We start from the raw sequence: 26,230 nt of genomic DNA on the forward strand, positions 1-26,230 counted from the left end.
AAGCGTTAGCAAAAAAATCATGACAAAGTTGACATCTTGTCAGAATCCAGTGGATGCGGAAGATATAAGTTTTGATTTTTGAGACATCTGGCTATTACGAAAAATGCATTATTTAAAACAACTGTCGATGTCAGCAAAATGTAAAACAATTAAAAGTTCGACAAGAAAGCAATTAACAAGACAAAAAACAACAGCTCTCAAACAAAATTTACATGTAAAACAAAAAACTGAGACATCACAATAGAGACAGTCATGGCAACAATCAGTAGTTATGCAGCCGAAACTGCGATGGCTTCAAAGAAACATCAAGAAACTTAGAAGTTTCCTTTATTAAAGTTTCAAAGAACAAAAGAAGAACTTACCTGACGAACATTGTTGCTGTGTCCATAAGTAATGGCCACAAAACTAAACTCAATTCTAATTTCGTTTTGGCGTTATCATTATCTTAATGATCAATCAATCATATGTCAGAAGTAAATTCTCCCACTAACAGAAACCTGACTCTAACATCCACCGACCTCCAACTAATGAACTTGATTGTATCTAGGCCATATATGATTCTCATGAATGTTGATGGAAATAGAAAATCACCTACGGGATTCACAACTAAGATCTATTCTCATAACAATCAAGTGCAATATTTTTAGCTAATCTAAGTTTTATCTGTATTTTTTTTGCATAGATAAGTACTATAAATAGTAGCTAATTTTTGTATATTTTCAGTTCCAAATTTAATTTAAAATTCAACTTATTGAACTCTTTTGACCCGTGTTATGGACCACGACAATGGTGTCCAGACCAACTACAGACAGACAAATTTTAGATTTACAGAATGCAGAATCAGCTACTGCGTGGATTTTGTCTTTTGTGACGAAATGTCGGGCAGAGAAGAAAGAGACAAAATCAACACCAATGGTACTGTACAGGACCTACAGGTAACCAATCTATGCCTTAGTATGTGCGGGCAAGATCAAATTATTAAACTTACGAGCCTAATTAGTCCGAAGAATTTAATAGACACTCCGTAAAAAGACGTCAGATTGGCTATTCAAAATTATATTTCTCCTAAAGACAGATAAGTAACGGCAGAAAGGGCTAAATTTCTGTCCGTACCACAAGGTGCAGGTGAGTCAGACGACGATTTCATAGCACGTTTTAAAAAAGAAACCCGCTATTGTGACTTCGCAAAACTCAAAACGGCGGCCAACGCCGCAGAAGAGTTGGTAAAAATAAAGTTTATCTCACGTTTGAGAAAGCCAAAAGAAAAATTTGCGGCTAATAAAAGCAACAATATGTGCAATAGTTGTAGAGGTAAGCAACATTCCAGTAGACCCTGTCCAGCGCTAAGTAAAAAATGCAACACCTGTGAAAAGGTGGGACACTTCTCAAAAATGTGTAGAAGCAAGCCCCAAACAAATTCAGGTAAGTACAATAAACAGAATAACTTTTAAGAAGAAAAAACTTCTTCAGAGCAAACATCTCCACCATCGGAGATGGGAATGTTTTATACTAAAGAACAAATCTTTAGCATGTCTGCGACATGGGAATATATCTCAATAAATAACTGCAAAGTGAAAATGCAGGCAGACACAGGTGCAGATAGCACAGTGATATCATCCAAAATATGGAATGAGCTTGGTAAAACTCCGTTGGATGGTAAAATAAGGCATCTCGAAGCTGATGATGATCATCAATTAAAGCTTCTGGAATCACTTACTTGTGACGTTGAGTCGAAAGGAAGCAGGCTTACACAAAAACAACTAGCAGTTGTGCAGTTTGATAAAGAGTTTGGACTACTTGGTAGAGACCTTCTATCCCAGCACGCTGTGAACAACACGACATCCAAGCACCTACCTGCTTTAAAGTGTTACAAAGCTCATGTGAAGCTGATACCAGGATAACAGCCAATGTTCTGCAAAGCCAAAGAAATACCTCTACCTCTTCAAGACAAGGTCACAGAGAAGCTGGAACAGATGGTCAGACAGGGCATCTTTGAACCGGTACAGCCAGGAGGAGTCACTAATGCATCTCCAGTGGTGTGGCAGAGAAAGAAGAGTGGAAAACTGAGACTTTGCAAGGACTTCAAAGTGCATATCAATGGCAAGTTGATGGATGAGGACTACCCAATACCAGACATCGAGACAATCTTCCACAACCTACATGGGGCCTCATATTTTGGTGAAATTGACCTCTCAGACGCCTACTATCAAACTGAACTTGACGTAGAGGCAAAAGATATATGTACAATCAACACATCTCAAGGACTGTTCAAGATGTGCCGACTACCTCAAGGATTGAAAAACTGTTCTTCAATCTTCCAAAATTGCATGGAATTAACACTCAAAGGAATCAACGTAGTTAAAATTTTTCAAGACGATGTTATGGTCTTTGGAACAACCAAGGAGTAGTTCGACAAGAGAATGCTTGCAGTCAAGAGACGACTACGTGAGAAAAATTTACAATTGATGAGAAAAAGTATAGCTCAATACCAGTCGATAGCGTTAGTTTTTTGAGGTACTCCATTTCAAAAGAGGGAATAGCGCCAGATCCCAAACATGTTGAAAAAATTAAAAAAACAAAAGCACCAAAAAAAAACAAACAACTCAAATCGTTTGTTGGGCTGGCAAATTTTTAAGGAAGAATGATTCCTGATTTTGCAACAAAAATGCTACCTTTAAATAACATGAGAAATAGCGATTTCTCATAAGGCAAAATGCAACAAAAAGCCTTTGAAGACATAAAAAATGAATTATGCGCAAACCCACTTGTACAGCCATATAGTTTACAAAAAGAAGCAACAGTTACTACTGACGCCTCTGAAAAAGCCATTGGCGGGGTTCTTTCGCAAGAAGGACATCCAGTCATATATGTATCGAGAAAGTTAACTCCTGTGGAGCAAAACAATTCGAACATAGAGCGCGAAGCCCTGGCAATTGCGTTTGTGGTCACAAGATTGAAGCAGTTCCTTCTTGAAAGACGATTTACCCTACAAACGAACCACAAACCACTCAAATATCGCTTTGCACCAGACGAAGAGATCCCGAAGACAGCATCAGCTAGAATCACATGATGGGCAATAGCTCTAACGGGCTTCGACTATTAGCTGAAATAGACAGCAGGAGAGCAGATACCCCATGCAGATGCTTTGAGCAGAATGGATTTTGACGAAGACGAATCCGACCACGCTCGAGTGTGCTTCGCAATCAATAACATCTACTCCGCTCATAGTGATTTGGTGACCCAAGCTGAAATAAAAACAGAACTTGGAACTAACAGACACTTCTAGGACATAATTAAACGAATCAAAAGCGGCAATTGGAAACCAGAAGCGGAAAAAGGATTCCAACAACACAAAGATGCACTGACCATACTCAATGGAATCATCATCAGAGGTGTTGTTCCCTTCATTCCGCCCAAACTACGACACTTGGTTTTTCAAAAGCGCATTAAACACACCCTGGTAAGAATGCAACTCATGCATCAGTCAGAATGATAGCATGGTGGCCTGGCATTCCCCAAAATGTTCAACATTTTGTTAGTAATTGTAAGAAATGTCAAATGAACAGGCCTAGCCTGGGAAAAACAGTCTTTCCGTGACCAGAAGCCGACGTTTGGGAACGAGTCCACATGGACTGGGGTTATGCTAAGGACCTATGCAATATCTTAGTAATTTTTGACGCGGGTTCTGACTGGATAGAAGCTTTAACCGCGGGAAAACGAACAACAGAAATGTCTCTGCAAGATTCGGAATACCAAAAACTTTAGTATCAGATAATGGTCCTGAATTTGTAAGTGGTGACCCTGAACAGTCGTCTGAATCATTGGGAATGAAGAAAATGGAATCACCCGTCTATCAGCCAAGAGCTAATGGTCTAGCTGAAAGAGCAGTTCAGACAGTGAAGCGGTTACTTCAAGCATGGAGTCCCAATCTTAATGTGTCATTTGGAGCACTCCTGCAGATGGCACTGATGACACATCGCAACACTTCAAAGACAAGGAGCAAATCTCCAGTTGAAATCCTGTTGGGACGCAGAGTGGGACTACCAGCAATAGCAAATTTCGACTTGTGCGAACCCATTCTATTCAAGGCCAATGAAAAGAAAAAGACAGTTCCTGCTACCTTCATCATCAGGAAGGGCTTGAACACATCTTTCATACAGCCCAAAAACTTAACAAGTACTGTTCTAGTGACCAATAACCAATTTGCGAGACTAGACGAGGACAATGTGAAAACTGAACCACCAGTAGAGAAGACCGTATCTCAAACAGAACATTTTCACAACACAGATTTAGGACATTCACATCAAAATGATGCTACTGCAGCCACATCTTCTGCAGAGCATCAACAACCTGAATCATCAGAGCCTTCGTGAACTTCGACAAGAAGTAGAAAACAACGCGCCAAATTTGGTGAACCTATACCCACAAACTTGCTTAAGAAAAGAGGGAGGCTGTGATGATTTCAAAGAAACATCAAGAAAATTAGAGGTTTTCTTTATTAAAGTTTCAAAGTAGGAAAGAAGAAATTATCTGACGAACTTTGTTTCTGTGTCAATACGTAATGGCCGCAAAACTAAACTCAATTCTAATTTTGTTTTGGCGTTATCATTATCTTATTGACCTATCAATCATATGTCAGAAGTAAATTCTCCCACCAACAGAAACCTGATTCTAACATCCACCGACCTCCAACTAATTAACTCGATTGTATCTAGGCCATATATGATTCTCACAGAAATGTTGATGAAAACTGAAAATCATCTCCGGGATTCAGAACTAAGATCTATTCACATGTCAAACAAGTAAGACGTATTTAATTGATCTGTTTTTAATTAATTAATTTTCTCTTTGTATTTTCTCTGCATAGATAATTACAATAAATACGAGCTATATTTTGTATATTTCCAGTTCCAAATTTAATTTAAAATTCAACTAATTGAATTCTTTTGACCCGTGTTATCGACCACGACAGAAACAATGCTTTACATAGATGTTCTGCCTTTGCGGGCATTTCAGACGGCGGATACGCAGCCCTCTGCACAACAGAAACCACTTCCATACATCCACATCATCGGTAACTGCATCAGAAGCATGATCTCGTCCCTGCACGCTGCGCATAACCTTGATAAAAGAACCTGAACGCCAATGTACTAATACGCACCGACAGCCACTCTATGTAAATCATTGCTATTGAAATCTCGGGCTACAGAGAAGATACGGACCACACTTAGACAAAAATGTTAACATCCAGTGGATTCCAGGCCACATGAAAATACCCGGCAATGAGACAGCAGACAGGCTCGTGAAAAGGCCACCACCCCAAGAAACACCTCCCGAGGAAACGTCCCTAAATGCAACCATCTCAATCGTCAAGAGGCACTTCAGGGATCCTCTCCGTCCCTCCCACAAAAGGACCAAAATCAGTTACAAAGGCTACAATGCAAAGAAAGAAGAGAAGTTTTCAAGAAGAAGAAGCGCGCAGTTCTCTTTGCACAGCTGAGAAGCAAGCACAGGAGGCTGTTCAAAGCCTACGCTCATCTCATGGCTCCAATGGTCGACCCAACTTGCACCAGCGGCGAAAAAGAAGCCCACACTCGAGAACACTGGATCCAATGCCGCCTGGCAACGCTGGCGATCAAATTCAAACTACTGGGTGTCATAGTCACAACCTCTGTCTCCTCTCAGAAGAACCCGCCATTGCAATTGAGCTAGCCAGGAAAACAATGAAAGGAAAACAGAAACATCATCATCACCAACACCAAAAAAAACAACAACAACAATAACAACAACAACAAGAACTACAACAACAGCAATAAAAAGCGACAACAATAACCAACCCTATGGATTAGTTCTACACGATCAGTTATCACAAAATAGGAACAACTAACTACGTAATTACGGCAAATTGTCCTTATGTTTGATTTTAAAAAAATGTTACAAATTTGCAAATAATTGTCTACGCCAAATTTTTTATGGAACTGGAAGCCTTCAGTTTCAAAAAGTTTCTTTATTGTTTTGAAAGATTTGTTGCGTTTTAAGGAAAAACAATAAAAAATAAGCAGAAATCCTAGAACGAATGTTAGCAAAACTGACCAAATTGAGATCAAAATAGTTCAAAATCTTTAAGAGTTATTTTTTAGAGAATTATATTTTATTTTGAATTTGAATCCTAGACGTAGAGAGCTATGACATGGTACCATACATATTGATCTGGTACCATGTCCAATTCTTTTCATAAGAAAAAATGGAAAAAGTAGTGCTGACAATTTGTTTTCCCATTTTTTTCACCTATACTTCTCCCTCCGTTGCTTTTCAAGCACTCTGATATACTCACGTGAGCAACTCTGTAATTTTTTATCCTTCCTAGCAACTGGTGCTGCTCCTTGTCCTCAGTGTAATCCTGCTGTTGACATGAGTTCATCATCTGTGGTGTCCGGATTGGTTTGCACGATGGTCCGTTTACCATTCTGGGTGACCTTTTGCGACCATTCTGCTGTGCTTGACCGTTATCATTTGCTTGTTTGAGGATTAGTGTATTGTAGATACAAGACGTCTTAGCCACCGTGTTAGCGGTCAGGGAAAATGCCGTTCCTAAAAAAGATTTTAAATGAAGTAAATTAATTTTTTATCAATATACCGAGTTGAATAATAATTTTTTTAATCTCTTTAAAGGCCATGTAAAAAATTTATAAAAACACCGCAAATTTCGCGAGTTTTCTATATTACAGTTCAAATAAATGAATTTTAATTGCCACAATTAAACAAATGGCAATTTCAGTCAAGTATTTTTACGAAATCGTTCGTATTGGTTCAAAATATCCTAGTTTAACTTTTTTCCTTTTCATAAGCATCGCAAGATATCCTATTTATCTCAAAATGCCCGAAAACTCGGCAAGGGAAAAAGTAGAGGTCATTAAGAAGCCGCATGTTTTTCCTCACCAGTGCTTCTTTTACCATAACGAACATATTTTGGGACAAGCTCTGCAGATATAAAAATTTGCACTTAATTAAACAACGCAATAACTTTTTCCCTTTGCTTTCGTTTACATTTTAACAACTGCAATTTCCGCTGGCAACGTCAAAGTTGAGTTGACCTCAAAAGATTTTTTTAACGTGCGTGTACTAATTTTTGACATCAACTAACAAGCGACCGCTTTGAAGATTTTTTTGCACGATTTTGCTGTCTTCGAACAGCTGGTTTTGTCGCTTCAAAAAGTCCATAAATAGAATAACTAATAAATAACAAACATTTTGGTTCGCCGGTGTCTATATTTTGAACTAAAAATAGGCTCATACGTTTTTTTTCTCTACACGATCCATAAGGGTTTATGGTGGCCTTTAGAAGCGCATTTGATAAATTAAATGTTTAGATATTGTAAATGATCATTTGTAATATACCGTTCAGTAAACAATTTATTATTTTGTTAATTTGTTCACGAAATACAGAAAAATTGGATCTTTTCCGTTTGTGCCCTAATAATGGCCATAATAAGGGAACTTTCTGATGATTGTTAGAATTAATTTTCATAACGATCGCTTGTTTATGTTTTTTTTAAAAATGAAACCAAGAAATAGCACAAACACGGCCTATAATTGATCCTACCCTACGTTCGCATGATATGGGAATTATATAGTCAAATGATATGCCTTGATCATTGATTACTGCAAGCGCACTTCGGACGCTTAAAACGCAATAGGTCATTTCTATCTTGGGGGATTCTTATCGAGTTATTAACTTTGATTTGGCGCCTCAAATTGGGCAGATTGGAGTCGTTTGTCTGTGTGGCAGCTTTCTTCTAATTTTCCATTGAGGAATAATATCTAAACTTCAATCAGAGTTTTTAAATGTTTCTTTCACGTCAAAATCTACATACTTAATATATTGTTGTTTGAGTTTGCAGGTAAATTCTAGGTAAAGTACTCTAGGTAAATCGCACGTATCATTTTGTGCAGGTAATTTTGCTGGTAATGTTACCTGCAATTTTGCTCACCTGCAAACGTTACAGGTAAATTTACATAGACCTTTTTTGGAGTGTAGACTACTAACCGAATGGGACCCTGAATATCATGAGGATTCCCAGAACTGCGTAGGGAACCCAAGCCAGCATGAAGGACACGGTTGAGATCATACACATGAGAGCAATGCGTCGTTTCCTAACCACACAAACTTTTGTGATAAAAAATTTATAAACTTTTACCTTTTATGCCCCTGATGAATACTAAGCGACGCTTTCGAGGTCATAAATTTTCCTTCATTGCAGGTGGTGGTGGGGAATTGTTTCAATTATAGCCTGCTTTGGTGAAGCAGCCCTTTGGGTGTAAACTGCTTAAATACGACACGGATGATGATGTTATAAATTGATAAAAAAGGAAACTATGCTGCTGAACACTCGACTTGTGTACATTCGAGTACTGCTGTTTGACAAACAGGGTTATAGAAGAAGTGAAACAATCTCGATAGGCCGAGTAAAACCATTTATAATCAGTTTCGAAGATCGTACAATAACCAATCGAAAGTTTAATTCAAAGAAAATACAGGACTAAAATAACAACTACTAACTCTTTTGAGTGTGTCCGGACAAAACAGTCCCAGAAAAAACAGTCCCAGACAAAACAGTCCGAAATTGCAAAATATTTCCAGAGAAAACAGTTCCATAGACAAAATAGTCCAATAAAAAGCAGACAAAATAGTCCAGACAAAAACGTCTCAGGACTGTTTTGTCTGGGACTGTTTTGTTAAAAACAACTTCTTGTTGTTCTGATAGCTTTCTTGATATTTTTTTCAATCTATTTTCCCCCAAATTTGACTCTGAAGAACTGAGCGATCCTGCTGAAGTCATTTAGTTAAATAAAGCATAATTTATTCCAATTCCTGGGTCCGCAGCTTAAACATTAGTTTATTTTCTCTAATTTTCCTAAATTTTGAAAAAAAAAAGTTAGAACAATTTAACGAAATTAACAAAGATATGAAATTTTAGAGATAAACAGAGTTAGATTTTCAATTGTTTTGTGTTATACATTTGTTGAAAAAACATACTCAAAAATCTTACTCTCTCCGAAAGCTGTACAGAACTTTGATAACTGCTCGATTTCATAATAATTTGATAAAAATTTGGACTGAAATTACAAAACTGCATCCTTATTGCTGATAAACATTTGCCGGTTGTTTTTGAGAATTTTTGTTTTCTTGAAAAAATAGCCCTACCGGAAACGTTTTTTGACCAGTTCCGAGAAAACAGGTTTGAATTTGAGTTCAGAAAAAACTCAAAGAGTATGTTCTATTATAAGGAGCTCACAAAAAATGGTGCACTTAATAAAGTCCGTGAAATTAATAATTCGTGTCTACTTCTTACAGACGGAAACCCGTCCGAGCTCTTTGAAAATTGAGGAACTAATTGTATGTCACTGAAATGACAAGCACTCGATGACGAAGTCTATACAACATCCTTCTTATTTCATACATCACTAATTGAACTTGACTTTAGAATGTGTTCGCCTAAATTTATATTCCAACTACCTTCAAAAAGTATCTAATTTTGAAACATTTCAATGTTTTTTGATCGTAAAACGGAAGATGGAATTTTGAGAATCCGGCTTGAACACTATAAATAGCCAACACTGTACACAGAGAAATGAATAGTTCCACTTTCCCCGGAACAAGAAATTTTTTTTACCCGGACGCTAGTCCCAGGACATTTCAGAGCTGAATCTTCACATCGTAAACGGAAGAATCAGTTCTGAATCAGTAGATAAAAAGTCCATTTATACGCATTTATTACCATGACAAATTCAGAAAAACATTGTAAATCATGATATTGTTTGTACTTGACAGATTAAAACTTGATTTTTAACATAATCAGACAAAAATCATGTGAAATTGAAATTTTCGATCGCACTAAAAATGTGTCCCAGGATGTAAGGACACGTTACGAAACTAATAGCGTCCAGAATTGAATTCAAAGACGCCTGCATACACCGGGATTGGGGGTGGGGAGGGGAGTTCCTGAACCATGTTTAGAATCACTGTGCAGAACGTATTATAGTTTCTGCTTGAAACCAGAATTTTTAAATATGATTCCAGAACAATATGTACTATCCAAGACAGGACAGCAGGAAAAAACAAACAAGAAGTTGTAATTTTCAGTGTTTTCTTTTAAAAAATAAAAATAAAAGTTCAAATTTAAAATCAATGCTTTCGTCCGTTTCACAATAGTCATTATACTTTTTTATCAGTTTATAAAGAAACTTCATATTTTTTTACTAATAATGTGGTAGTGAAAACTGTTTTTTTGTGATAAATTATAGGAGGAACTTGGGTAATTGGTTTTTAAAAAAGACGAGGAGGCTCGGTAATGTGCGTTCGAACATAAAGTTCCGACCCCGATGATCCAAATTTTTGGCATAAATGTCTACCAAATGAACAACCGATAGTGTTTCAATTTTTTTAAAGTAATTTTTCAAATTTTTTCCCCTCAAAATATGATCAAATGAGCATTCAAACGTCAATAATGTGGATGTGGTGTGTGACCTCTCATTAGTGAGATTAGCTAACAAGTAGACAAAAAAGAGGCCAAATTCACTAAAACTTTTGTATTTGAGTCATATACTTTTGTAATTTAAGTCATGAAAGCCATTAGATCGCAATTGAAAACATCAAACAAGTTTATGATCACATACAATTCTATAGGAGGGCTTTTAGAATATCATTATTCATTTTTGTATGCGGTTACAAAAAGAACTACAAATAGAGACGACAAACAAAAAATTTGAATTAAAAACTTGCGAGAAAACGCTGTCGAAAACGTAACGCCAGATCGTGCCCCAATAAATATGATCAATTGAGCCTTTTTGGAACCCCAATAATGCAGTATGCAAATCCTCTCATTATTTATAATAGGTAACCAGCAGACAAAAACAGAGAATAAAGGGGCAAAAATAAGCGAAACTTTTATACTTTTCGAAAAGAAATATTTTCAAAGTAATGAAAGGCAGTAGCTGTAAATGAATTTTTAAAAAAAGTTCGTCTATTCCTCCAAAGGAAAAGCTTGAGATCTGCAATTTTTGCGAATTTGCCTTATGTCTACAAAAAGACCATCGAGTAGACGTAAATTTATTACGAGTTATTTCAAAACATCAGATATTTTATACTTGCACCTTCACCTGAAAAGACTAATGTCATATAGGACCTGCAATTAGTGAGACTAGTTAACATATTAAAAAAAGGATTTAAAATGCGAAGTTAAAATTGTTGTTTTTTTTTATTTTTGAAAACAATTGTTTTCAAAGTCATGAAGACATCAGCTATCTACTCAAATTAGAATAATGGATCATTTTTTTCCATAGAAAGCCGATGAAACCTGTAGTTGTCCAGGAAATTTCATAAAACTAACATGACAAACTAAAAACAACAGTTAAAGACAAGTGTAAAAAAATTCAATAAAATTCTTCGAGAAAGGGGTGTCGAAGCCGTCAAAACAACATTTTAGGCCTTTAAAGTCTTTTCTGTGTTAAATTATGCTTTTTTTGAACAAAACCAAGGTAATATGTGAACTGCCAAAATGTGATAATGTGACAAAACGAGAAAAAAACGTGAAAAATTGGCCAAGGTCTGAAAATCGAAAAAATTTGTGAAAACTAGTTGTATCAAAGACAGAAAACCCTAATTTAACGGACAATACCGCAAAGCAGCCCAAACATGACTTCAGTGGACAGAAGACGGAGAAAAAACCTTCTTTCTTTGCTGACACAAGTTTTGCGGCAAATTTCAATAAGCCACTGTTCATTAAAAAAAAACAAATTTTCTTAAAAGTTAAAACAACCATAACTTTTCCTTTAAAGAAACACGATATATTAGTGTGGAACTGCTTAGGAAGGCAATTGAACCCATCAAAAGTGAGATTTGCTTTGAATTGTTCAGTTCTTTAATTAACATAACAAATTTGATTTTTTTCTTTCAAAAAGACCGACTGATTACAATCCTTATTGTTTTTCGATAGTAACAGTCCAAGTTGTGACAAAACCAGCCTTGCTATTGCTGATTGTCCATAAAGAACACTGTTTCAAATAAAATAGATCTTGATAATTTGTTAGTTAAAAGATCAAAAATAAAGCTGCGTTTTTGATAATCATAGAGTAAAGTTAGCAAAAAATTTTAATTCCAGAGTACTCTCAATGGAAGTTGAACTGGCTCTTTTTTGAATTAAAAAGGATTGTGTTAGATGTTTGTGGGTCTGTACTCCCAGCAAATTTAATCAAAGTGGACTAAAGTAGCTTACTTCGGGCATTTTTTGTTGAAAATCGCTGAATTTTGAAATTTTTAGCCAAAAAATTTTAGCCAAAATAATTAAATCAAAACAGTCAAAAAAGTGTTTTAGACTCTCGAAATATAATCAACAGTTTTATTGTCAACACTTTTTATATGTTACCAAAATTGACGAAATTTTAGGCAAAAATTGCGGAAAGGTGAATAAAAATCGGTCTAATATTCACAAAAACCACGATAATTCGCGTTAGAAAACGAAAATCAAAAAACTCTTTTTAATTCCTTGTTCTACGCTGGATGAGCTTTTTGATGATACCACTCACAACCCTCTATGATTATTATATCGATCGGTCAAAATTGTCCGAACAAAAAAAACCATTTGAGTATATAGTTCCTCCCTCCTCAAGAGGGGTCGGAACAAAAAATGGAATCAGTATTTCAAACAATATATAGTTGCAACTACGGAACTTAAGAACTCGCATAAAGATATAGCTACTTACGAATGATTTTAAAATTGCAGTTATTTTTGAGGATAATAGGATAATATCAGACAGTCATATAACTAACTATTCATATCGTTCTAATGTAGATTCATTCGCAGTTTTTTGGCAGTGCTTTTGCGAAAAACATTTCCTATCATTTCCTTATTTTCAATTGAAGGTAAAATCTTCATAAAATAAAAGGATGTTTCAATAACAAAAAAAAGAAAAAACGGCCTAGACAGCAAAAATTTACTATCAATATTCATATTTAAAAACCAATCAATTGATGAAATAAGATGACAAAATTGTACAAAAATTTGTATCGTTAGTTTCAAAAACAAATAAACTAAAAACTGATAAATTAACGTAGCTTGTAATGAAAATATATAATTTATGCTCTAGTAATTTTTGCAAACACTAATTGACAACAGTTCTCAACCAGCTATTTCTTCTCCTTGCCAAAAACAGTTTTAAAAGCTTAGTCACTATCACAATTTCTTATCGACAAAATTTAACTTAGCATGCCGATTTTCAGGCCAATTCTTACTACAAATTGAAATAGTAATGTTCGTTTCAATGTTTTTTGCCGAAGTGTTTAGTTAGAAGATTTTGCTGAGAGCCGAAATTGTAACAAGGAGGCTCTGTGTGCTTCTGCCCCAGTCGGTTTCGAATGGTTATCTTGCAAGATTCTGGCAGATTCTGCCAGAATCTTCAAGATTATGCATTATTTTGCAAGATTTCTGACAGAATCTTGCAAGATAGCCATTCATACTACCAGAAACTTGTAAGATAGCCGTTTTTCTGCCAGAAAATTGCAAGATAACCATTTTTCTTCCAGAATCTTGCAAGATAACCGTTTTTCTGCCAGAATCTTGCAAGATGGCAATTTTTCTGCCAGAATCTTGCAAGATAGCCATTCATTCTACCAGAAACTTGTAAGATAGCCGTTTTTCTGCCAGAAAATTGCAAGATAACCATTTTTCTTCCAGAATCTTGCAAGATAACCGTTTTTCTGCCAGAATCTTGCAAGATGACAATTTTTCTGCCAGAATCTTGCAAGATATTCTTTTCTCTGTCAGAATCCTCTAATATATCCACTTTTTGCACAAGATCCTAAAAGATTAATTGATTAAGGCGAGTAATTCTGACAGCAAGAGATTTGCGCGAAAGCTCTTCTAAAGTCTTTCGACTTTAACAATTTTCGCGAAATTTGGAGTTCCGCATTTGTACGTTATTATTTTGTAGTATTTTGAAATGACAAGCCGAAGATAATCACATTTTTTGGGCATTGGCAAAAAACCGCAAGAACCTGAATTAAATGAAAGGAAGCTGTTTAAGAAGCAAAGACTAATATCACAAAATTGTTTCATCAGAAAAGGTAATCTAGACGTGTAGTTATGTAAATCTTGATAAAGTTGAAGAAAAATAGTTTTTTAATAGTAATTTATTTTGTTTTAACAGTTCTCAAAGGCAGATTTCAATTTGTTTTCTTCAGATATTTCATTTTTCCAGATTTAAAATCTATTTAAATTTATTATTTTTCTTAGAAAACACACAACTGATTCTTAAGTAAGTTTCTGCTCAAAATAAATGTGTTGCACGAATGAGAGCCAATAAGAGGACAGCTCGACCGGAACGAACTTGAAAGAATCTTGCAAGATAACCATTTTTCTGCCAGATCTTGCAAGATAGGCAGTTTTTGCAAAATTCTGGTAGAATCTTTCAAGATAAGCATCTTGTCTCGACTGGGACACTATCACAGTTTCTTATCGACAAAATTTAACTTAGCATGCCGATTTTCAGGCCAATTCTTACTGCAAATTGAAATAGTAATGTTCGTTTCAATGTTTTTTGCCGAAGTGTTTAGTTAGAAGATTTTGCTGAGAGCCGAAATTGTAACAAGGAGGCTCTGTGTGCTTCTGTGGATGCACAAGTTTCTCTGGATGCTGGCAAGCAGCTTCGAAACCCTAAAAAGAAAAAAGAGTCAAGTTTTTACAAAAAAAATTGCTCAGACAAGAGGTCATCTTTTTCTGCAAAATGTGGTTTCATTGAGATAATTTTGTTGCAAAGCTATGCTCTATAAATTGATAAATTGACTATGATAGAGATCAATGGTAGGCTAAAAAGAATATTGTATCAGTAGATCTGGGCATGCGGACAAATCTACATTGTATACCAACTTGAGTCCAAAACTGGATTCAAAATTGTCCATTTACTGCTGGTCTTTTTTGTTGAGGCAGTTTAAGCTGTAGTCGTCCAGTATCATTAAGTTATGTTATTTCATATGCCCTTAATAGATCAAAAGCTTATGGGAAGGAAAGTAATCTTAAAAAGGTTGTTTTCAACAATACGAGAAATAACAATTATTTTTCATCGCTCTATAAAATATTAGCTTGTTTTCATATTCAATGAAAATGTTGCAAAATAAATTTATAGTTTGGTTTATTCCATGTTTAGTCATTGAAAGTAATGCACCATCATAAGTAAAGGCTAACGCACGCTACTTTGAAGCCTCATATAATAGACGTGAAGATGAAGGAAGCACGTGATGTCTTACTAAATTGGAGTTATAGCTAATTTGAGTGAAATCTAAACAATCATTCCCTAAACGAAGATCCAACAACCCCCCTTTATCACTTTACCCCCCCCCCCCAAAAAAAAAATGCCTCCACAGTTTGATCAGCATGAAATGAGCAGCTTCACTCACAGTATCGAAATATCTGACATAAAGTCATGCAATTTGGTGCAACCAAGTGAAGGTCATATCTTTAAACTCTTTAAGAAAACGGGCATGCCGCAACCTTCCCAGACATCGGCTACTTCACTTGCAAAGGGAGGGCGAGTCTAAATCAGGCTAAATGGAACTTGAAAGCAAATTAAAGTCCCGATTTGCGATAAAAATGAATATAATTTATTTTTTCTTGTCTATTGCAGTATGTTGCTAACTTAGAGTAGTTGAGAATTCGATTGAGAAATGAAATGCTTAATTTAGCATCAAAAAGAAAAATTTATAAGCTAAAATAAAATAAAGCCATTTATTAATTAATTGTCTTCGACTAAATGGATATCAAAATTGACGCCAACATGTACCCGCAATTTTTGTGCGCCCTATCCTAGGGGGGGGGGGGGGAATCAGATAAATAGAGTGTTTTAGTGAGAATTTTGATTAATGATACGGTCTAAAATTTTGGCGCGCCTGGATTTTTGCTGACTTAGATATAATTGGAGGTAAGGGTCAGGATTTCTTCGTTCCATTGGGCGCTTTTTTCGTAGATAGAGCCACTTTCGTAAACAATTTTGTTCTTGTAAAAGGTTGCAAAATATTAACTTTTGTTTTCAACTCGAGACATCAAAATTGGCCTGATATGCTACAGCAACTTTGGGCAATGAAAGAGCGCTTCAAACAACAAAATTGATTTTAACTTCTGCAAAAATTTTTGGTAAGAAAAAAATGTTGAGAAAAAGTACGCATCGCGCTTCAATTTTTCTTTTGCTCAGATTTTTACAATAATGGAAGCATTGTACTTTTTTCTCTTACGAGCAGCAGAGCTGTTGTTTAACAAAGGAAAGGCAAGATCGAAATAGTAAAGCATTTTGGCGGAAATATTCTAAACGTTGAGAGGAATTAAGACAAGAACAAAAAAAATGAACACAATTTCCTTAAGTTCTATCTGTAATAACTTGTGCTCGTAAAAACTAAAAACAAAAAAAAATTAATTCGTTTTGAGAAAAGTGATAAAAATTGAAGTTGAGCAAAACCAATTGCACAAACATACATTATGCGCAGCATTTAATTAAAATGGTGAGCATCCCTCGCCCAATTTTAATAGACTTTCAGTCATGATTCATTTTATCCTAATTTTATATGGACTATTTAGTACTGTTTCCTTGAAACCTAAGTGCATCTTATGAAACAATTTTGTTCAATTCAAATTCAGATTTGTCTTCCTGTTTCTTCTCAAAATAGGCTAGACAAGATTTTTTCCTTTATTTAAATGTTCACTTAAGAACTTAAAATTCAGGTGAGAAAATTGAATAATATTTTCGTTGAGAACTCGATTGAGAAATGAAATGCTCAATTTAGCATCAAAAAATGAAGCTAAAATAAAAAAAATCAATTGTTTTCGACTGAATGGATATCAAAATTGACGGCAACTAGTACCCAATTTTTTGCGCCCTATCCTAGGGGGATCAGACAATTGTCTTACAGTGTTTTAATGGAGAGTTTTGATTACTGAAAAGGTGTAAAATATAAATGTAAAAATTTTGGCGCGCCTGGATTTTTGCTCACATACAATTGGAGGTAGGGGTCAGGATATCTTCGTTTCTTTGGGCAATTTTTTCCTAGATGGAGCCATTTTCATAAAGAATTTTTTCTTGTAAAAGCGTGCGAGATATTATGTTTTGTTTTCAACTCGAAACATCAAAATTGACCCTTTATGCTGCAGCAACTCTGGGCGATGAATGAGCTCTTCAAGCAACAAAATTGATTTTAACTTCTGCAAAAATATTTGGTAAGAAAATTTTGTTGAAAAAAGTACGCATCGCGCATCAATTTTTCTTTTCCTGAGATTTTTACAATAAATGGAAAAGATGTAAATTTTTTTTCTTGCAAGCAGTAGAGCTGTTGTTTAACAAAAGAAAACCAGGATCGAAATAGTAAAGCAATTTGGCGATAAGATTCTAACCCGCTGTCTGTCAAACAAAATATGCAACCCTGAAAACTTAAGAACTGGTAAAGATAGTTTTTGTATCATATCTATAGAAGTTATTTGAAAAGTATTTTTATACATTCACTATCAAACTCAATTTTAGTTAGGAAAACAAAGTCAGGAAACAAAAACATTTTTGTCTGAGAGGTGAAAAGTAGGAGAATTGTAAATTACGGTTCAAAACCTCCTAAAGATAAACACATTCTTGTCTAATTGCAGCTGTCATAAAAAAATTCGCTAATTTTTGCGTGCTAATTAAATTAATTTTCAAATTTTCTAAAAATTAGAACAATTGACTTCTTCTATCCCGTTGATCTATAGAAAATTAGGAACAGAAAACAGTTCATAACTAATGTACAGTATCAAGAATTACACAATTTGTTCCAATATATTTTGACACATTCTACAACGTATTATGAAAATAATTCTACAACAAATTCACCAATTTGATTGGCTTGTAGTGGGTTGTCTGACTTAAGTCTATCTTGCAGGGAAATAGGTATCATAGTAACCTACTGTTAGATAAGGGCTCTTTGATGGAAAGGATATGTAAGATTTTTGAGTTTCAACGTTTTTTTTTGACATTTTCCATAATAAACTAAGTCAAAATGAGCTCGTAATAATGAGACAAACTTTGGTGGCCCGATTTGTTTGATCACTTGTATTGATATGGTACTTTGAGTGTAAGGATGAAACAGTTTCCTGTAGTAACGGAAAAAAACACTGATTAAAGGATTAGATAGATTCACTTCTATTTTTATTGGCTTCAAATTACTCTCTTGTTCAACAAATTAGTACGCAGCTTAAATCAGTCTATTTTCGTCAATTTAAGATCTCATTTGGCCGTCTGGAGGAATCTTGAACAACCTTCTATGACTTCATTTGCAATTCATAAAACGAGAGAAGGGGAGGGGGACGGAGGAGTTAGGGTAATTGCTGTGCGGTGTGTTGAAGCAATAATCTAAATAGGGCCATCGTAAATGTACGTTAGAACTCATTGTCTGGGTTGCGTGATTACATTCAGGATTAGAGGAATGACTAAAATGGCTATTATGCTCAAATGAAGAAAATATGGTAATCAACCATTTTTCCAAAAAAGACGATAAAAAACATGTGATTTCAATTCGAGAAGATGATATCTCAGGGATTAGAAGCTGATCGACTTTGATAAAATGTTCAAATCAGATTGCAGAAATTGCAAGAAAACCTGCAAATTTACGCTGATAATTTTGATTTTTGCTGATATGATCAATTGGCTAATTACTTCTGACATTAAAAACGCCGCATTCAGAAAATTATAAAAAAAAAAGTAATATAAGAAGTAAACATTTCATTAGCATACTGCTTCACTATATCTTCTTTACGCATAACATCCATGAAACACATCGCTGAACAACATCCATGTCTCAAAAAAATTTTCTCTAAAAATTCTGTTTATAGACCGATCAACTGATAGCGAAAAACCTCAACTGCGGTGTAAGACCAAAACATCGCATAATCTTGGGCTTCATACTCATTTTTTGGCTCGGAAACGCCGAAGCATCATATATCAATTGTAAAAACTAGTATCCAGCTGTGATAACGAGTAGTTTATGAGCATTCTCAATTTAGCAAGCCCTGTTTAATTCTTTTGTGGGTTTATTTAATCATTGCCTCATCCTCGTTTTTTACAATACAATTATGGATAAATTTTTCGTAAAACTTAATTCTAATTTATTTAAAGGTATAAATTTGAATTAGGCAAATACGAATTACTAAAAAAAACAAAAAGATTGCAAAAACTTAAGATTGCAAAATTAAGATCGCTTAACTTAAGATTGAAACTTATGGTTGCAAAAGGTATCTTTTGGGCGCGGGGTGAGTCCAAATGAACGACAAATCAAATATAAAACATTCAGGTTTCTATTCAATTGGACGACAACTGCATACACATTGTTTGTAAATGCTCTTCAACTGTTGTATGGTTTACCGCTTATAGTTTACCCCTGGCCAAGGCCATGCCTTTCGCGCATTCTGTAATGAAACTCAGGAACAACGGACAAGTTATCGCGACAAAGCTGAGGCGCACGACAGACTGTATGAAAGTTTATGCGTGTTATCAAAATTCGTCATCCCTCAAAAAAATAAGTTATCATCAGTTTAATAGGTATTACTGTTGAAAAGTTCTGAGCGGTTAATAACCATAGAATAAACAAAGGCTTCACAAAAAAGCATTCTGTGTTTTATGAGGTAGCTCCGGGATGCGGCTCAATGTTTACAACAATGTTTCTGCGTACCAAAACTTTTGGCAAAAAAATGATTTAGCCACAACAATTTTGTGAATTATTATTTTTTTTACAATCATCAACAGTTGTATTGTGTGAAGGCAGTTCACTCGTTTTTTCCATTCAGAGTGAAATTGTCAAGCAGATAGTTCCCTTGCTAATAATTTTTTTGATGATATTCTTGTAAAGCTTTCATTTCCTGAATTCATTAGCATCAAGAACTACTTCAATAAAGATCATGAAAAATCCTGCATAACCCTAACGTTAGCGGAAATTGTTTCCGAAAACAGATATCATAGATAAAAATAGATATGGAATTAATTTCTCAAATTTCTCCAAAATCGACTCACAAAGTTCGGCGATTTTTAAATATATGGATTCTAAAATCCATTTGCCCAATTATCAAATGTCGATAAATTTGGTTAAATGGATACCCAGATGGTTTGTAAATTGCTTAATTGCATTTAATTGAAAATGTTCGAATCATAATAACGTCAGCGAATCTCTAATAACATTATTTTGAAGAATTAAGCACCCCACAAAACTATGGCGGCAATAGTAAATTCTGTGGGAACTATGCAAACAGTCTTTGAAACAGAAACAATTACATTTTTAACACAGAGGGGGGGGGGGCAGAGAGGTGCCGACAAGTAATACGACCTCGCTTTCCCGCAATATTTCTGGGAGGCCAGAAAATAACAATGGTGGATGCATATGCATATGCAAGAATGACATATTCGAAATTTTCAATTTTGGTACACTGAACATACTGAACATAATTTGCAGTTAGTAATCATAGAAATAATACTATGCAGATTAATTACAGCGCAGACCACATCACGCTCAGACAAAGAGCAATTCGAAACATATTCTATGCAGTTTATTAGCCGACTGACGATATCATTGACAATATATAACGAGTGAATTGTATTCGTATATAATGGTGAAGAAATGTTTTGAATTCAAATATAATGTTTCAGAACTTCAACGCTAAGTGAGTTAGCTCCGGGATACGGCTCAATGTTTATAACTATGTTTCTGCGTACCATAACTTTTGGCAAAAAAATGATTTAGCCACAACAATTTTGTGAACTATTTTTTTTTTACAATCATCAACAGTTGTATTGTGTGAAGGCAGTTCACTCGTTTTTTCCATTCAGAGTGAAATTGTCAAGCAGATAGTTCCCTTGCTAATAATTTTTTTGATGATATTCTTGTAAAGCTTTCATTTCCTGAATTCATTAGCATCAAGAACTACTTCAATAAAGATCATGAAAAATCCTGCATAACCCTAACGTTAGCGGAAATTGTTTCCGAAAACAGATATCATAGATAAAAATAGATATGGAATTAATTTCTCAAATTTCTCCAAAATCGACTCACAAAGTTCGGCGATTTTTAAATATATGGATTCTAAAATCCATTTGCCCAATTATCAAATGTCGATAAATTTGGTTAAATGGATACCCAGATGGTTTGTAAATTGCTTAATTGCATTTAATTGAAAATGTTCGAATCATAATAACGTCAGCGAATCTCTAATAACATTATTTTGAAGAATTAAGCACCCCACAAAACTATGGCGGCAATAGTAAATTCTGTGGGAACTATGCAAACAGTCTTTGAAACAGAAACAATTACATTTTTAACACAGAGGGGGGGGGGGGGCAGAGAGGTGCCGACAAGTAATACGACCTCGCTTTCCCGCAATATTTCTGGGAGGCCAGAAAATAACAATGGTGGATGCATATGCATATGCAAGAATGACATATTCGAAATTTTCAATTTTGGTACACTGAACATACTGAACATAATTTGCAGTTAGTAATCATAGAAATAATACTATGCAGATTAATTACAGCGCAGACCACATCACGCTCAGACAAAGAGCAATTCGAAACATATTCTATGCAGTTTATTAGCCGACTGACGATATCATTGACAATATATAACGAGTGAATTGTATTCGTATATAATGGTGAAGAAATGTTTTGAATTCAAATATAATGTTTCAGAACTTCAACGCTAAGTGAGTTAGCTCCGGGATACGGCTCAATGTTTATAACTATGTTTCTGCGTACCATAACTTTTGGCAAAAAAATGATTTAGCCACAACAATTTTGTGAACTATTTTTTTTTTACAATCATCAACAGTTGTATTGTGTGAAGGCAGTTCACTCGTTTTTTCCATTCAGAGTGAAATTGTCAAGCAGATAGTTCCCTTGCTAATAATTTTTTTGATGATATTCTTGTAAAGCTTTCATTTCCTGAATTCATTAGCATCAAGAACCACTTCAATAAAGATCATGAAAAATCCTGCATAACCCTAACGTTAGCGGAAATTGTTTCCGAAAACAGATATCATAGATAAGGATAGATACGGAATTAATTTCTCAAATTTCTCCAAAATCGACTCACAAAGTTCGGCGATTTAAAAGAATTGTTATTCATAAATTGGCTCAATTTTAAACACTAAGCCGTATTTAAAATTGCAATTGTTTGTGTTTCAGAGACTTTTTGCATATTTTTAATAGAATTAATCAATATCGCCATATTGTTGACCCACTTCTATAAGTATGGTGTAAATATTGCATCGAACTCGGTAGACAAGAAACCATCAGACAAAAAGATTGAAATTATATTTATCAAAAAGGTGCACACATGTGCCTACAATAAAACTCTTATTTACTTAGATGTGTTCCATTGACAGCAAAATTTGACTGATGATGGTAATTATTCAGAGTGAACCCAATTTTACAGACTAATTTCTACACAATTCTCCACATAATTTCACCTCTTTTGCAATCTTGGAGTATATTAATTTTACTGTTTTTCATTTTCCAGCCTCTGATTATGAAAGTTTATATTGCTTAAATCTAATTTATTTTTCTGCAGTGCTGCAACTTAAATGAAAACTATGTCTCAAGGGCCGAAAAAAGAGTTGCGCAATAGAAGGCGAAAGCCAGTTAGCCGAATTAGTGAAAATTGTGATAATTTCGGTCGGGGGGGGGGGGGGGTGAATAGTGGGGAGGGTGGGGAAGGGCAGGGTGTGGGGAGGGAGGCTTGCTGATTTTTAAAATTTGTACATGTACTTTTTCCGTTGTGTTCATTTTGTTAATATTTGAAAGGTGTTAGATATATATTTAAAAAATCATCTAAGCAAGCATTCGGCTAAAAACCAATCTGGCTGAATCATATCCAATAAACTTTGCACTTGGTTGTTTTCATCCGGTAATAATCTGGCATTAAGTTCACTCATATCCAGCTGAATTTTAACATCATATTTTTTTACATGAAACACTCCCATTCCAGAATAAGTTGAACTAATTCGGTTGATGCAACTTTTTGAACTAATTTTGAAACTTTTTCTCAGCAAATTTTCATAATATGTTAATGCTTTAAAATATTATTATGTATTGTAAGCTAATCCGTAACATTCTAATTAGGCGTTGATTTTTTGAACCGAATTAAATTTTGAAATAGTGCTTCTATCTTCACAATTAACGTGTTTCGCTGCTTAGTCTCGACAAGTCGATGTAAATTTTGGCGTCATATTTGAAAATTAGTACGCCTGTGATAAAAAGTCCTTTGCTTTGAATCATTTCTGTTGTTTTGTTTTCAACCACTTCGGTGAAAGCAACGCGTGAATATCGCAAATCAACGTCACAATATAACAAAAGCGTTCACAATATTGATAATAAAGAAGTGGTTCTTTATTAAGAGAGCTTTAGCAGTGCTTGAACGGGGAATTTGACGGACATTTAGACATCATAATTTGGTCTGAAACTACCGATGTTTACCAATAATTGTTTGTGTAAATATGTTCGCGTCATTTTGAAATTGGCGTTGAAATTTAACGGGAAAACAAAAAGAAGTCAGCTAGAAATATATATTCGACTTAAGTAAAACAACAGCAGCTAAAGTTCAAAGTCACACAAACTGTATTTTTAATCAACTTTTAAAACCGCATTGAATAGGGCAATGGAATTTTCATCTGCATTAAAAAGCCAAAAAAACCCACAAAACTTGGGTCAACTCTTAAAAGAGTTTCAATTTCTAATGAACGCACGGTTTGCCAATCAAGCAAAATTGCACCGAGAAGGGCCGCCATCAATATATGATATCTTCTTGCATGCCGCCTTAATATTTAATAATGTACAAGATAATGTAAAAAAATAAATACAAAGAAAGCAGACGCGGGTCACCGATCATTTAAAAAAAAGATTGCGTTGACTGAAAACGCAAACATTAAGAACTTTAAGAAGTATAGTGATTAGTGTTCAATTAGAGGGGACTTTTGAGTTCCAAATTAGACAACATTGAAATGGAAAAAAAAACAGTTAAAATTCACTAGACCATCTTCTCATCAAATGAGCGGCGAGACTGGAAACCAACTACTAAAATGCAAAACAAGGCTGGCCACGAGGATTATGCTGGAATTTATTTTTAAAGAACAATTGGGAATCACCACAAAAACAAAAACAAAACATGATAAAATATAATTCAATTCAAAATAGCCTATAAGTACAAAAAATTCACAGGTACTTATAGTCGCTAACAATATGAAAATTTGACGAACCGTCTAGATATAAGTACGCTGACAGTGGATAAAGTACACCTTAAGCAAGAACAAGTTTTTCTCCTTGCCGCATATTGCAAGTATTAGTGCAGTTTTTGCAGTTAACACATTGTTCTCCTAACCTAACAAAATATCATTGGTGTCTACAGGGAAGATAATCGAGTTGGTTTGTGGTAATCACTGATAGTCGGAAGGTCAGATTAATCGCTCAATTTTATGTTTTATGTACACTGATAAACTTGTGGTATGAATAAATTTTAAGACATGACTCGGTTCAGTATAGTAGCCATTATTCAATAAAACCATTTCAACAACATGGGGCCAGAAAGTTTCGCCTATATCAAATTTTTAGCTTAAATTCTTAGTTCTGATCTTCAGATATGTTGCATTCTCCTCCTTTTTAAGCAAGTTTGAAGACGTGGCTTCTCCAAATTTTTCTGGCTGTTTTTTATTTCTGCTTGAAATTCTCGTGGCCCCTGAAGGTTGTTCACCTTCGGTCATTGAAGTTTCTTTAGTGGAGTTGGGTAATGCCACGTCTATTTTGTCCCTATTGCTCACAGATTGTGAGTCAGTAGATTGCTGATCAGCAGAATCAACGCTGATGTCATCAGGTTCTAGCCGCGCAAATTAGTTGTCACTAACAGGCACTCTCTTGTTTGAACTCTCTGGCCAGATGAAAGAAGTGTTTGTTCGTATTCCCAAAATGGAGGCAGCTGGAACTGTTCGTACTCTGCTTCTAATTTAGCCCCGCGTCTTGGAAGCATTCCGGTGCTGCATCAAAGACCGCTAGAAGAAAGTGCCAAATGACACATTCAGATTTGGGCTCCAGGCTTGAATAGCCCGTTTCACTGTTTAAACCGCTCGCTTGCTAAGTCCATATGCTCTTGGGTTGCAGATTGGTGACTCCATCTTTTAAATCTCCATTGATTTGCACCACTATATTAGGTCACACTTTACAAAATCGGGACCATTGTCTGATACTAACGTTTATACTATTCCAAATCTTGCAAAAATTTGACTCGTGTAAATCTTCATTGTTTGTGAAGTTCTGTACCCCGCTGGGAATGCTTCTATCCAACCTAATCCCGTGCCTTCTATCACAAACACATTACTATCGTCCTGATGGAGTCTTTCTTTAACTCCAGCCTTGAACGTAACCCCAGTCCATGTGGAGTCTTTGCGAATCTTCTGCTTCTGCTCAAGTCAACACTGTTTTCCCAGGCCAGGCCTGTTTTCTTCGCATACCCTAAATTTATTAACATATCAAAGAGCATCTTGACTGATGCCGAGTCACCAAGTTATCATTCAGACAGCTGCTTCAGATGCATTTTTGCTTTGGTGTGTCTCTTGAGTTTTTGCCATCACCACTTGTCTCAGTTTAGGTGGAATGCAAGGCACAAATCCTCGAAAAAAGTTTCCGTTGTTGATAGTTAAGGCGTATTTTTTTGTTCCAAAACTTTCTCTGCTTTTGAGCCCTGTTTCTAGTTCCCATTTTAATTTTTTCCATGACATCTTGGAAGAGTCGATTCAATACCTGTTCAGTTCTGATTTATTTCTGAATGAGTCACCAAGTCGGATTGAAGAAAATAGGTATTGTCGAGAGCAAAAAGGAGTCTGTCATTCTTGTTATCAAAATCTAGTCTGATCAAAGCTTCAGCCTGGGGGATCTGCTCTCCGGGTGTATATTTCAATTCGAAATTGAATACCATCAGCGAAATAGACCCTCTCGCTGATGATTTTTTGGGAATTTCCTCGTCTGGTGCAAAGTGATATTTGAGAGGTTTGCGGTCCGTTTGTAGAGTAAACTTCCTTCCGAGCAGGAATTATTTCAATCTTGGGACCACAAAGACGACTGAGACTTCCTTGAGACATAGATTCCAGGATGTCTTTCATGTGATAGGACTCCGCCTTTTGCTTTCTCTGAACTGTCT

General features: G+C 35.2%; 1 protein-coding gene across 1 annotated transcript in view; it reads right to left on the reverse strand.

Moving 5' to 3' along the window:
• Positions 1 to 26,230, reverse strand: part of LOC142337247 (uncharacterized) — a 123,952-nt gene that overhangs the window by 35,325 nt on the left and 62,397 nt on the right. The window contains exons 5-6 of the mRNA XM_075386400.1: positions 8,048 to 8,154; positions 6,335 to 6,591 (exon numbers count right to left, since the gene is read on the reverse strand). Of these exons, the coding sequence (XP_075242515.1) occupies positions 6,335 to 6,591; positions 8,048 to 8,154 (364 nt within the window). The remainder of the gene's footprint in view (positions 1 to 6,334; positions 6,592 to 8,047; positions 8,155 to 26,230) is intronic.

Source organism: Convolutriloba macropyga, chromosome 3 (genome assembly GCF_964194025.1).
Source record: "Convolutriloba macropyga chromosome 3, txConMacr16.3, whole genome shotgun sequence".
NCBI classification, from domain to species: Eukaryota; Metazoa; Xenacoelomorpha; order Acoela; family Convolutidae; genus Convolutriloba; species Convolutriloba macropyga.